Raw genomic sequence first — 15,238 nt, forward strand, 5'->3', positions numbered from 1 at the left:
AGTCACAATCTCCTTTACCTTCCCCCCACACACAACAGACACCCTGTGAGGTGGGTGGGGCTGAGAGAGCTCTTGCAGCAGCTGCCCTCTCAAGGACAACTCCTACAAGAGCTATGGCTGACGTAAGGCCGTTCCAGCAGGTGCAAGTGGAGGGGTGGGGAATCAAACCCGGTTCTCCCAGATAAGAGTCCACATACTTAACCACTAGACCAAACTGGCTCAGCCGTGCCCCCACAGGTCCCCCATGGCTACAGGCTTGCTTCTTGTGTGTCAGGGTTCCTCTGGTGGTTCTTCTGGACTACATGGGGAGTATCCATGCCAGTGCCAGCCCCTCCAAAAATACTTGGCACACATTTGGGCAGAACCATGTAATGAGCCTTGCTGATTGGTATGCTGTAGCATTGCTGTAGTGGCATGGAGAAGGCATCACGGGAATGGTATTTGAAGCTGGCTCCATGTGATGATGGTCCTATGCAAAATGGCCTCTATGACAAGTTGTTTGTTCAGCAGTTAATGTGTCTTGCTTTTATGGATACTGTTTCTCAAAGGTCCTGAAAATCTTTTTATTGTTCATTAACCTTATCAGTCTGCACAGCAGCTAGTATTTTTTCTGCAGTCAAATCTTTGCCAATGAAATTCATTTCAGAAGCATAAGATTGTTGTTGAACTGGAAGGGAAGAGCGGAAATAAGATTCTGTATGGTTGCTGCTTCCATAGTGTTACATTTTTCTCTTTATTTAACTTGCTTTGTATATTTTCTACGGATGAATAAATGCACGTGTGAAGAGGAGTGAAGGGCTTGAAGAGGGAGCCACTTTAGAATCATGTTTATGATCATCTGTTTAAATGGGAAATTGTATTAAAAATGCTTGCTTGAATCATGCCTAGTTTTTGTATGCTGTGTTGTGAATTTTTCTGCAGCCAATGTCCTTTTCCTTCTGGACAGCAAGCAAAACAAACAAAAGCTAATGTGGCAACCTCAGCAAGTTAGATTAAAAATAAAATGGCACACGGAGGAGAAAGAGACTGTTCCCTCCCTTGTTGAAGCATTAAATGTCTTCTCTCCACCACCACCACATAAAACTATCTTAAAATATCTGCATTTTATTTATAGTTTATTTATTAAAACATTTATATCCTGCTTTTCTCCAGGAGTCAAGGCAGCTTATAGATCACAGTTTAAAACACACTTTAAAAGACACACACACAGAGAGAATCCCATAAAAGTCATAACCAGTACCTTGAAGAGGACTCTGAAACAAACTGGCAGCCAGTGTAGATGTTTTAAGATGGGCAAGGTATACTCCCCTTGGCTAGCCCCTGACAGTCAGGCAGCCACATTCTGAACCAGCTGAACTTTCGGGTTGTCTTCAAAGGAAGCCCAACATAGAACACATTACAGTAGTCTAACTGCAAAGTTACAAATAATGGATCAATGTAGTCAGATCAGCTGAATCTTAAAAAAAAGAGTTAGCAAACCAAATGCAGCTGATAAAAGGCTGTCAATAAAGGGCACTTTTGCACTGCACACCAACTTAAACAGCAAAGCTGGGTCCATCAGCACCACCAAGCTCCTAACCTGCTCTGTATATGCCAGTTCCATCCACTACAAGTGGATGAGAATGCTTTTTTAAAGTGTCTTATTCATCAGTAGTAGAGCTGCTGCAGAATGCCCAAGTAAGTCTGTGCTGTGCATTTACTCATGTGTATATTACTACTTCGGATCATAAGTGTTGACTCCTAATCAAGGTCATTTTCCTTTTCTAGTAAAAATGTTATAGACTTCCTTTTTTCCTATATCAAATGCTTATTGCCAGTGGAATGATAGCCTTCAAATATATCAATTTTATTTTATTAGATTTGTAGTTTGCTGTGAATCATAATAGCTGTAAAGAGTCTCTATATTGTTAATACACTTTACAAGAAAAAAGGTCTCTGAGTCTTTGATAAACATAGTAAGTTTTCCTAAAGGATTAATGTTCTGTCCTTCATAGTTCAAGCATTTTGATTACTTTATGTACTTTCTGGCTGGAGTGGGTAAAGCTACAATGCATTTGCCTTTACACTGGGCAAATGATTTCCTTTGAAAATATTTTAGATAATGAAGAGAGCACTGTTCTGTTTTAATTAATGTTTTTGAGCATTAGTTCAATGAACACTGGGAGAGCATTTTCTTGATGTTTACCATTGAGAGATCTGGTCTGTGTGACAGATCAGTCCTATGATTTGACTTTGTATATTTATTTTTGACTGAAGCTTCCCACTTGGTAATAGTACAGTCTACCAAGGTTGCAGTGCAACCTTCTTCAACCATTTATGGTGTTTTGAGACTTAATAGAATTATACTTTAATAGATCTCCTTCCAGGTATCTAGCAAGTTAGAGCCAGAGGCTTAGGTATTTCTTCACCCAGCAAGTTCAGAGAGAAAAATGTGTGCTTCCCCACCTATTACGAAAGAAGGCAGATGAGAGAACAAAGATGAGTTCCTTTCCTTTAAGAACTTGATTCAGATGTCCTTTCCCTCCCACCTTCCCCTGCTTCTCTCTTATGGAGGAAAGACAGAGGAATATGAGCTGCCTTTTGGGACTTTTTCCAAAATAGGTTTTGTTTTGGTCAGGGCTTTTTTTGTAGCAGGAATGCCTTTGCATATTAAGCCAGATCCCCTGTTGCAGCCAATCCTCCTGGAGCTTACAGTAGACCCTGTACTAAGAGCCCTGTAAGCGCTTGGAGGATTGGCTACATCAGGGATGTGTGGCCTAATATGCAAAGGAATTCCTGCTACAAAAAAAAGACCTGGTTTTGGTCATACTTCTTTTACCGTGTACTCACCTGTTGTTGTTTTTTTTTGAGGGGGGGGGCTTTCTCTGTTGTATTTCACTGTTCCCAAGAAGCAAGTTTTAATGAACAGAATTAAAAAAGACTGGAGTTGACTTGTGCTGGTGTTATGAATTGGACCAACAAACCCAAAACTCCTGGGCTGCTATTGCTTGAACTGCACCAGTAAACCAGAATCTCCTGGGCCACTATTGCCAAGGATATGTTTCACTTTGATGGGTTTGTCAGCATAAGCTTACTAAGGAATCTGTGCATCTTATCCCTTTGTTTCTATTCTCTGGTCAAGGTGCTAGTTTCAATTCATTAGACCCTGATTAGGGTGATCCTGATGTTCTTGGTGCCCCCATTCTGATGGAAATCGATGGTGACCTTCTTCCATATGATTCTTCATGTATTTTATTATCTAATGGAACCAGCTAAAAATACTATTTCTTCTAGGTTAGCATCCACAAATAGCAGGGCCTTCTCTTTAGCAGTGCTGGAAAGTGCCCCTCCCACCAGGCATTTGATCTCTGTGGGCAGTCTTCTGTACAGAAATGAAGACATTCTTTTCCACAGAGCGTGTGGGAATTATGTGCATTTAGAAGCATATCCCGTTTGCTTCCTTTGTCTTGATTTTGTTTTATTCTGAGTTGTGTAATTGCTGTTAGAATTGCATTGTCTTCATTTTGCAAACCTTGAGGACATGTTAGAATTCCCAATCCACAGATGGGGGCAGGTAATCCTTCAGTTTGGAGGCCCTCCCCCCACTTCAGGGTCATCAGAAAGCAAGGGTGGAGGTGGGAGGGAAATGTCTGCTCAGCACTCCATTATTCCCTATGGAGGCCGATTCTCATAGGGTGTTATGGACAATTGATCTGCAGGTATCTGGGGCTCTGGGGGGAGCTGTTTTTTGAGGTAGAGGCACCAAATTTTCAGCATAGCATCCAGTGCCCTTCCTCAAAATACCCACCAAGTTTCAAAAGGATTGGACCAGGGGGTCCAATTCTATGAGTCCCAAAAGAAGGTGGCCCTATTCTTCATTATTTCCAATGGAGGGAAGGCATTTAAAAAGTATATGGTCCCTTTAAATGTGAAGGCTAGAACTCCCTTTGGAGTTCAGTTATGCTTGTCACAACCTTGTTCCTGGCTCAACTCCCAAAGTCCCCAGATATTTCTTGAATTGAACTTGGCAACCCTAACATGAATAGAAAGTCTGGAGGCTTCCACATATATCCTGCAGGGTAATTTATGGGTTAGATCAGAGCAATGACCTCTTAATAGTAGGTTCAAGCTACCAAATAAAGCGTCTGTGGCAGTCCTTTAATTACAGCAGTTTTTGAGACTAGAGATCCCTTACTAGTTCTAAGCTCTGCAGAAACCACAGTTCTTGTTGGAATGCCCCATTGTAAAGTAACATTTGCGAAGAGGAATATTTGAAGGTGTTCTGTATTAAACTCTGTTGAAAGAAACATGGTAGTGAACACATGTGTACCCCTAGATTTCATACAAAACTGCAAAGCTCTGTCTATGTGTTTTTAAATGAGCGGTGTGTCTCTGAAAACGTAGTGACATCTAATGGTTGGTAGGGACAGCTGCAAGTAGCTGATCTCATCTATTTTATTTTTCTTCAGTACTGAAGGCATCTATGATGTATATACTCTGAAGTTAATATCATTGTTGGGTTGTTACAATCAACTTAATGAAAAATTGTATAGTAACGTATAGTAACCTGACCAAAAAAACCCCTTATATTAGCTACTGAAGGTTTTTTCTCTGTATCATTTGTGAAAAATTTTGTGGAAAGCAATTTGTTTCATTTAGTCTTTCTCATGTCATGTATTCCATTTTAGCATTTTCACCTTTCTGTTTTCTTAATAGCTGTAATGTGTCGCTTACATTGTGGTCAGTGCCCTCCCTCTGTTGAAGAGGATCGTTAGACCAAATACATCATTGATAATGATTGGAAATTATTGATTTTCAAGAATATTGATGAACATTTTCATAAGAATGATAAAGCCTGCTGTGTTGATATTTTGAACAAAATAGATATGTTGACAAAGTTTTGTTTTTATGAAACATTTTCCTTGGAAACAAGTGTCTTATATTTTTAAGGGCTCATGATTTCGGAACCTCCTAAATGGCATACTACTGTCTATGTTTACTGTCAATATGTAACTAAATTTACATTAACATTGTAATCTGTTTCAGGTAAAAAAAATAAACATATCCCATCTCTCCAACGGCTTGGATCACTCCCAGAGTTTCCATGAGCAGACCGGGGGTGGGGGTGGTTGTGATTTCCACCAATTTTCCTCTTCCCACAGCAGCTTAAAAGCCCCTCCCCCAACATTGCTGCTGAAGGATGCCCCAAGATTGTTGAAGGGTTGTGGGGGGGGGGGGGAAGAGTCAAAGATGTCCCATGGAAAGGTGGTACAGCTCCCTTCAGAACCCTCTGCAGATTCTATGCAGGATTTAAGCCCACATAAATGCCTCTCAAGAAATTAGTAACATAAATAACAACACACTGAACATAATAAAATAAAATATCATACAAAAATATAGAACATATATAGGGTAAAAATAAGAACACTTAAAGCCCATCAAATAAAAAGTAAAAAAGTGATCTTAAAACATCCCAAGAGCAGCACAGCATGAATTTTCTGAAATCCTAATGGAATAACAATGAGACATATCCCATCTCTCCAATGGCTTGGATCACTCCCAGAGTTTCCATGAGCAGACCGGGGGTGGGGTGGTGGGGGTGGTTGTGATTTCCACCAATTTTCCTCTTCCCACAGCAGCTTAAAAGCCCCCCCCCCCACGTTGCTGCTGAAGGATGCCCCAAGAATGTTGGAGGGTTGTTTTTTTTTGGGGGGGGGGAGTCAAAGATCTTCCATGGAAAGGTGGTATAGCTCCCTTCAGAACCCTCTGCAGATTCTATGCAGGATTTAAGCCCACATAAATGCCTCTCAAGAAATTAGTAACATAAATAACAACACACTGAACATAATAAAATAAAATAAAAACATAATAAAATATCATACAAAAATATAAAACATATATAGGGTAAACATAAGAACATTTAAAGCCCATCAAATAAAAAGTAAAAAAGTGATCTTAAAACATCCCAAGAGCAGCACAGCATGAATTTTCTAAAATCTTAATGGCATAACTATGAGATAGCTAAAAACTCCTTTAACCTTAGATGTTAATGGGGGTGGGGGGGAGGTATTTTTAAAAGGGATTTCTTAAGCAGTTGGGAAAAATCAAGCATGTTTGGGAATTTAATTTCAGAGCGATGAATAATTTTAGTCCAGTAGTTCTGGTTATATAGAAAAAGGATGACTTTTTAAAAAAGAGGATTTTTTAGCTATGTAAAGTATTTGAAGTTGTGATCAATAATGCAGATATTTTCTGAGCAATCATTCCAATAGGAAAAATTTTAGATGGATAATTGCATTCACACAGAATGGTCTAAATATAAAGAACCATACTAACTGGTTTCTGTTAAACTGGTTCTCCAGGTTTTCTTCCAACTTACCTTATTATTTTATTTTAGGTACTAAAGCAGCTGCAGAGTATACAAATGGCGCCTATGATATTGTGTCACCTGCTCAATCTATGTACTTTGGCACACTCCAAATTCTCCACCTGTTAGAAGACTTGAAGATGGCATTAGAGATGCTGAAGGATCCTCAAGAGAGAGAGGCTTTAAGGAATCAGATTCCAGGGACTACTGCAGCATGTATACATGCCTGGCTAGAGGAAAATCTGGTGAGTGGTTTTCTATCTGAATTATATGGGAAGAAAATTGATACCTTTTGTACACATTTGTACTCACAAATCTCCCCCCCCCCCTTTACTTTGTAACATCCTGCCTTATGAACATTCTCGTGAACTTGAAAGCTTCCACTACTAAAAAGTAATTACATAGATTAGGCTTCAGTTAGAAATATTGAATAGGGCTGTGCACTTTAATAAATTGAATTAGTTTTGGATCTGGATTTTGGAGAGGGCAAATAGGCAATTATCTCAAAGTTTCCAGACTTGAATAGACTTGCCCTCTCAATAAGGCTAGTGACACCAGTATTTCCGGTGGCAGGTAGACTGGGCCACTGTCCATCCTTTTATCAGCTGTTATGTCAGCTAAAAGTTGATAATTGGGAAAGGGGAGCTTAGCCAGCATTGGAAATTGACAGGTTGTTGGCTGGCTGTTGAGTAAGCTTGTGAACTCATGTGAGAGTTCACTGACCCATCAGAATGTCAGGTGTGCTCCTGCAGTTCCTGGAAGCCTGATAGAACGACAAGCCTATGGTGCTGGGGAAGCCAGGACTACCCATGGGAAATAATGGCCCCATTATTTCCACCCATAGACCTAGCCTCTTGCCTGCTTGACATAAGAACATAAGTAGTAGACCGTCAGGGCTGGCCCTTGACTGTCTGTCACCTTAGGCAAAGCTAGGTTCTAGTGCCCCTCCTGCACTGATAATGTCACTGAGTCACATGGGGGGCACCCAGTTTGGTGCCCTCAGAAGGATGGCACCCTAGGCAGTCACCTAGTTTACCTAGAGGCAGGGCCAGCCCTGTGTTAGGTGGCACTTTTAGTCTCTTTAAAAATTAAAGGAACAGACATGCTTACTAACAACTTCTCTTTCTTCCTCTCTATTCCCGTGCCTCCCAAAAATTTGCAAGAGATACATTTTCACTGTAACTAGAATTTCAGGAGAAATTCAGGTCATTCTGGGATATCCATGAGCCAACCTAAAAACTAATTTTGTGTTTAATTTTGGCTCAGGTATTTCTGAACGTGCTTCCCTAATATTACACACAAGTTACACAGCCTCCCTCTGGCCACCTAAATTGCAGGATCAAGACAACTAAAAAATGCTTTTTTGTAAGGTTAAATTTGGGAGAAAGACTCTTTATTGAGTGGTACTTGGAGGAAGGGAGGGGGACTCTTTAGTTGAGTGGTACTTGGAGGAAGACAGCCATGGCAACACAGTATGAAAACTTAAATGGAGAAAGTATTTTTGACTCCAGTTCCCTCGTATGCAGATGAAGTAGGGCATTCGTGGGCTAGAGAATGGTTCCCTAGGCTTTTCAAACCTGTCAGCACTTTGGGAATTCTGACACAGGGTAGTGGGCTGCCATGGGATGCAGAGCCAAGCACAAAATGTCATGGAATGAGCTTATACATAACTCTGATAGTAACGCTTCTTCAGATGGAAGCTCTGTTTAATAGGATGCTTTTTAAAATGACCATAGTGTTTAAAACTATCTTCTTGCAAGCATATAACTTACCTTTAGTAATAGAGTTAAGATCTGTGTGCTGTGGTAGCAGCTGCTGTTGAAGCAACTTATAAAAAAAATCTGTTCAGCCAATCAGAAGCAAAATTCCACTTGACCCAGTCCACTTTCCTAAACATTCAGGTGCCAGAAAAGGTATCTGCACCTGTCTTGTCAGCCACATAGAGAAAACATTGTGAAGCTGCATTCACAAAGCATTTATTATCTAGTTTTAAAAATGAGCATTTTAAGTGCTCAAGAATTCTGATCAAAATTAGCAATCTAAACAGATGAGTGATCAAACATCCTTTTGTTGTAAAATGTTGCAATGTTTAATATTATTAGACCCAATTTACACAATTAATGAACTAATAGTACTAGAATAAATCTTGCATACCCATGTGCGTCGATATCTTTGCCTTAAAGCAAGGTTTTGTGCAAGCAGTCACATGTTCTGCCTAAAGGATAACCTCTCCCAATTTGAACCCATGTGCCAACTTAAGTCAGCAGGTTCTTTTGGTGCCCTTGATCTGGCAGGTCCATTCTCCTGCAGCTTGAACCCTTGCCTTTTCAGTTCTGGCACTGTTATTTTGAAATACTCATGTGGACAAGTGAGATCTTTTGCATGGTTCAGTGGTTGATGGCTTATAGATTGTCTGTTCAACACTGTAGTTTGTAGGCTGGTTTGATAGTTCTGTTGTTTTAATTGCTTCCTTGTGTAGTTTATTGCACACTGCTATGAATGAAGAAAATGGTGAGCAAAACTTTTAAATAAATAAATATATTGTGTGCAACAATAAAACAAGTTTTACAATTTTGTGTAACATTGTAGAGAACCAAGGGATATGGTCTCTTCCTAGGAGTCTTTCACACAAGTGATCTGCCCTAAGTGAAATGCTTTTGCAAGCAGATTTTTACCCCCTGCTTCTCTACAGCATGGTGCATTTGTGCACCTCTGGAGGTTTCCATGGCTTTTCTCCGATCTTTCTCAAACCTGCTTTGCTCCAGAGTTTTGGGGAACAAATCAGTAAAGTGTACATGGATAAATTCGAATTTTCTGCCACATATGGCAGCTATTTCTCCTGCCACTTTCCCCTCACAGCCATTTCCTCCCACCACCACCAGGGGCCTTATATTTTATTTTTTAAAATCAGTGTTTTCTCCCTCCAGACTTCACACAGCTGATATTTTCCTTTAAGTAATGGAAAGTTCCATTAATAGATCTCCAGAAATTACTGTAATTTAGCTCTAAACCTGTCAAGAGAGAGACTTCCAAGTTAAGGTTACTGCAACAACAATTACTGTCTGTTATGCACAACAATATATTTAGGGCTTCCAAGCTCCCACTGGGGGCGGGGGTTTCCCCATCTTGGAGGGCCCCAACCTGCTGACAGGGAGCAGGCCACCGGGGAGACCCCCACCCCCAAACAGCCCAATCAGCGTGCACTGTCCCCGGCGCAATGACGTCACCCAGAAGAGACATCGTCACACCGGGGAATTCTCTAGGACTCCTGCTAAAAACTTTATGGTACCGTAGCATTTTACCGTGAATCTTAGAGCGTTTCTCGTGTGACACTCTAGGACTCATGCTAAAAACTCTATGGTACCGGAGAGTTTTATCATGAGTCCTAGAGTGTCCCTACTGCAATGTCCCTGGTGCAATGATGTCATTTCTGGGTGACGCATCATGCTGTACGTGTGAAAGTCCTCCGCCACAGTGGTGGAAGGACTTGGCAACCCTAAGTATATTCATACTGAATCTACACATCACTAGATATTTTGCAATTGTAATCATTCACCTCTTTGATTTTCCTGTTTGAATGTGAAGTAAAGATGACAACAATATAATATCAGTGATATCTTGCATTCAAAATTAGTTGCATGCAAAATTAGATTATCGGTATTTTAACATGCAGCCTGGTCATTGTCAGAGGAATTGAAACATGCATGTATTGTCATCACCAACAAAAAACCTTCCAGTCTCATCAGATCTCAGAACCTAAGTGGAGTTTGCTCTGGTTCGTACTTGAATGAGACACTACCAAGGAAGTCCAGGGTTTTTATACAGAGGAAGATAGGCCACATTTGCTTACCTCTTGCCTTGAAAACTCCATGAGGGGTCACCATGAGTTGTTTGCTACTTGACAGCACTTCACACATACACATATCTTTTAGTTTAGCACAGTAATGCAGATAGATATGTCTGAGGAAGCTAAATGTTTTATGACTTCTGTTTTGCTCCCCCCCACACTTTGTAAAAGAAACTGAGATATTTATTGTATTTATTTAGAACACTTTTATGCCTCCTCTTCAGGAATCAATCTCATATAGCTTAAAACAGTTTCTAGGCTAAAATGAACATATGAACATATGAAGCTGCCTTATACTGAATCAGACCCTGGGTCCATCAAAGTCAGTATTGTCTTCTCAGACTGGCAGCGGCTCTCCAGGGTTTCAAGCTGAGGTTTTTCACACCTATTTGCCTGGACCCTTTTTTGGCGATGCCAGAGATTGAACCTGGGACCTTCTGCTTCCCAAGCAGATGCTCTACCACTGAGCCACCTGAAAATAGGTTTCAGAAACCCATAGTTTAAAAGCATGGGTGAACAAAGGAGGGGGGAGCAATGTAGGCAACAGGTGACGTTGCCAGGTCTGTGTTGGCAAATACCTGGAGACTTTGGGAGTGGATCCAGGAGATGGTAGGGTTTTGGATGGGAGGGACCTCAATATGTACAATGCCATAGATTCCACCCTTCAGAGCAGCCATTTTCTCCAGGCGAGCTGATCTCTGCCAACTGAAGATCATTTGTAAATACTGAAGTTCTCCCTAGGAGGTGGAGGACATCTTGGGTGTTTTCCCACCATCCAATCAGGGAGGCAGGAATCAAAACTTCCTCTTCCTGTGGCTGTGGGGAACCACCCATCTCTCCCAGTTCTTTTCCTGCCTCGACAGGGAGAGCATGTGCTTAGGATAGGTTCTATCCTTCTGACTGCTTTCTTAAAAAACAAAACAAAAACTTTTTCCAAAACAAAAACTTTTCCCTCTTTCCTTTACCCTTTCTGTTCCTTACCTTTCTGTTCCTTACCTTTCTGTTCCTTACCCTTTCTGTTCCTTACCTTGACTTGAATTCCAACCCTTTCAGCCTCTATGCTGCTTTAATCCTTTCATTCTGATTCTCGCTTCCTCTTCCCCCCCACACACACACCGAAGAGGAGCAGCGCGCCGAAGGCCCGGGCTGTGCTTACAAGCCGCGGCGCGAAGTGCAGCTAGATGGCGCGCAGGGCAAAGGACGCCTTCCCAGAAGAGGACTCGGCCGCCAGCGCACCGCGCGGGGCCAAGAGGCTACTTCCCGGAGCCGGCATGACCGCGGAGCTTGCCTCGGCTGCCGGCAACGTGCCCTGTAGGGGCAGAACACTGAGAAGCGAGCGGAAGCGGCGCTGGTCATCTTCGGCAGCGGAGGAGGCTTCCTCCTCAGAGCGCCGTCCCAGCCCCGGTGGCCATTTTGAGAAGCGCAAACGGGCGCGAAAAGACGGCGACCAGCAGACTAGCAGCCTCCAGGGATGGGGACCCTCGTATACCAACCTCCAGGCAGGAGACTTCGACTCCTTCGAAGTTCGGCCACAGCAGGAGGCTGCGCAGACCTTCCAGCCCCAGATGGGCTTGGGTAATGTACCCATGATGGGATCTTCTTTATTTGCTGAGTTTCTAGATTCAATTAGACAGACAGTGGGAGCTGCAGTTAAAGCGGCCACCCTCAAGAGACCAAGGCCCTCTAGCCCATGCCCTTCCTCCAGGTCACCCTCACCCAAGAGGACTAGGGAACAAGGCTCCTACTCTAGGGCTCCTACTCTAAGGGGCTCCTTAGTCAGTGACTTCCTGGAGGGCGAGAGATCCCAGTATGGGGATCAGTCGGAGGAGTCAGACGAGGGAGAACGGGAGGAGGGCGAATTCCTTTCGGATGAGGAGATAGAGGGTACGTCCGTGCCAGAACCCTCCTCACGCTTTTTCAGGGCAGAAGAGTTCCAATCCCTCCTACCCAAGGTTCTGGCTGCACTAGACCTCCAAGCGTTTCCTGAGGACCAGGAGACTTCCAACCCCTCGACTAACCCCAAGAACAAACCCAAGGGGAACTCAGAGTTCTTCCCAAGGTACCAATCCTCCGACAAGGTCTTCCCCTTCCCAGAGTTCTTCGAGCGCCAGCTAAGAGCAGAATGGGCCAAACCAAGTGCCAGCAGACAGGTCCCCAACTCCATTAAGAAGTTGTATGAGCTACCTGCCTTCACTAATGACATGCTACAGGTTTCCTTAGTAGATGCACCTGTGGCAGCTCTACAGTCCCATGGCCTACTAGCAGAAGATGGCCAAGGGTCGATCCGGGACAACTGGGACAGAATGATTGACCTGGCCCTGAAGAGGAGCCATGAGGCTACGGCCCTGGCCATCAAGGCAGCTGCCGCTAACTCTATAGTCTCTAGGGCAGCGATAGTGTGGATAAGACGTCTAACACAACTCTTGCCGGATGCAGATAAAAGGATCCTGGAGGGCACCAACAGACTCCTGCGGGCGGCTGAGTTCTCAGCGGATGCTTCCTTGGATGCTCTTACCTTCTCTGCCTGGGCGATGGCATCCAACACAGTAGCAAGAAGGGGTCTGTGGCTTAGAGCCTGGCCAGCTGACGTCCATTCGAAGTCGATTGTGTCAGGCTATCCGTTTCAGGGAGAGAAGCTATTCGGTGACACACTGGAAAAGATCCTAGTGGAGACGCGAGACAAGAAGAAGGCCATGCCCAAGTTCCTGAGACGTACCGACAGGCGAGGGTTTGGCTCTAATTCCTTTCGGACCTCCACCAGCTTCTCCAAGCCAAAGCAAGAGTACAGAAAATCGTCCTGGGGCCAGACCAAGCAGAATTTCCGTAAAAACTTCTCCAACACCCGATTTCAGAGGAACCAGCCCAATAGATCGGATAAGTTCGAGAAGGGCCCCAAGTCTAACAAGGCATGACTGGGATCACATCCCAGTAGGGGGTCGCCTGCTTCACTTTCATCAAGCTTGGGTGGAATCGCAGGCGGACTCTTGGACTCTAGAGATTGTTTCCCGGGGTTACCCGATAGAGTTCAGGCGTACACCCCCAGATCGCTTCATTATTTCCCCCCTTCGCTCGAACCCAGGGCAGAGGGACATCACCCTCAAGGCAATTCGCCATCTTCTGGATATTGCTGCAATAGAACAAGTCCCTCCGAAGCAGAAATATCAAGGTGTCTATTCCATCTTTTTCACAGTTCCCAAAAGGAACGGGGACTGGAGGGCAATTTTGGACTTAAAATTCTTGAACAGGAACATCAAGCTATGCCACCTCAGAATGGAGTCCGTCAAGTCTATAACAAAGACCCTAAACCACAGGGATTACATGTCATCGCTGGATCTAACAGAGGCTTACCTACATATTCCGATCCTGCCCACGCATCGCAGATTCCTACGCTTCTGCATAAATGGATCTCACTACCAATTCAAAGCCCTACCATTCGGGCTTGCAACAGCTCCACGGGTGTTCACCAAGGTATTGGTGAATTTGATTGCACACCTCAGACAGAGGGGCATACACGTGCACCCGTATCTCGACGACCTGTTGATAAGATCATAGTCGAGGAAGAAGGCAGAGCAGGACATACAGAGCACAGTCAGCTGTCTCCAAAAACACGGCTTCCTGATCAATCCGGCCAAGAGTCACCTGCAACCGACTCAGACACTAGAGCACCTGGGTATGATAGTCGACACAAACTTGAAATCCATCTTCCTCCCAGAAGACAAGATCCTAAAGACCATGATGATGGCACAACAGGTGATCCAGGCACAACGCTCCAGACGCTAGCAAGGCTTATGGGCCTTCTGATTTCAAACCTCGAAGCATTACAGTGGGGCCGTCATCACACCAGGCAATTCCAGATGTTCCTACGTCCCCATCAACTCCAGATCATGGAGAGACGCTCCATATCCTTGACACTGCCCGCAGTGGGAAGGAGAGTCTTATGTGGTGGACCAAGGCCAGCAACCTGCGTCAGGGGAGTATCTTCTTCATAGAGGGGGAGTTGCAGCTGTTTTCGGATGCCAGCCTCTCCGGTTGGGGGGCAACCCTCAACGAGATTCCCACACAGGGTCAGTGGACGGCCAAGGAGTCGAACCTCCCAATCAACCTCCTAGAGCTTCGGGCAGTCCGTCTAGCTCTTCTCCACTTCCAGGACCAAGTCTCAGGACAGCACGTCCTAGTGCGAACGGACAACATAGCAGCAAAAGCCTACCTAAACAATCAAGGGGGGTCCAGGTCCAGCTCCCTCTACAGGGAGGCCGGGAAACTGTTCGAATGGGCAGAACATCACCTGAAATCAATAAGAGCAGAACATATCAAGGGGGCGCACAATGTGCAGGCGGATTGGCTCAGTCGGGAGAGCATCCAGGCGGGGGAGTGGTCTCTCAACAGGTCTCTATTTCTAAAGATAGTGGATCACTTTGGACCACCAACCTTGGATCTATTCGCATCTCACCAAAATCACCAACTCCCTCGATTCTTCACAAGGTACTACCACAGTCAGGCGGAGGCCACAGACGCACTAACATCTCCGTAGCCACAAGACCTCCTGTATGACTTTCCTCCAATCCCAGTCATCCCGAGATTACTCAGAAAGATCAGGATGCTGGGGGCAGAGGTCATCCTGGTTGCACCTTGGTGGCCTCGACATCCTTGGTTCTCATCAATCCAGCAGATGTCTGTGGAGGAACCTCTTTGTCTACCAACCTGGCCGGACATGCTACTACAGGGACCAGTGTGGCACCCTCATCCAGAATGGCTGAAATTGACCACGTGGAGGTTGAGAGGAGATCGTTGCTAGGCCTAGGGTACACTAGCGAAGTGATGAATACCATCCTGGCATCCAGAAAAGAATCCACTACGCGGATCTACAACATGTCTTGGAAAGCCTTCCACAGGTGGTGCCGGAGGAAGAGTGTGGATCCGCTGCATCCTACTGTTCCCAGAGTTCTGCAATTTCTTCAGGACGGCCTTCAGTCTGGCCTGAAGCCAGCCACCCTCAAGCGCCAGATCGCAGCACTATCTTCAGTACTTCAGCAGGTGGATGGCGT

General features: G+C 44.3%; 1 protein-coding gene across 1 annotated transcript in view; it reads left to right on the forward strand.

The window, feature by feature from the left end:
- Window positions 1–15,238, forward strand: part of PPFIBP2 (PPFIA binding protein 2) — a 190,957-nt gene that overhangs the window by 42,537 nt on the left and 133,182 nt on the right. The window contains exon 3 of the mRNA XM_060262105.1: window positions 6,377–6,591. Coding sequence (XP_060118088.1) covers window positions 6,377–6,591 — 215 coding nt within the window. The remainder of the gene's footprint in view (window positions 1–6,376; window positions 6,592–15,238) is intronic.

The sequence above is a fragment of the Heteronotia binoei genome, chromosome 21, assembly GCF_032191835.1.
Source record: "Heteronotia binoei isolate CCM8104 ecotype False Entrance Well chromosome 21, APGP_CSIRO_Hbin_v1, whole genome shotgun sequence".
Classification (NCBI taxonomy): domain Eukaryota; kingdom Metazoa; phylum Chordata; class Lepidosauria; order Squamata; family Gekkonidae; genus Heteronotia; species Heteronotia binoei.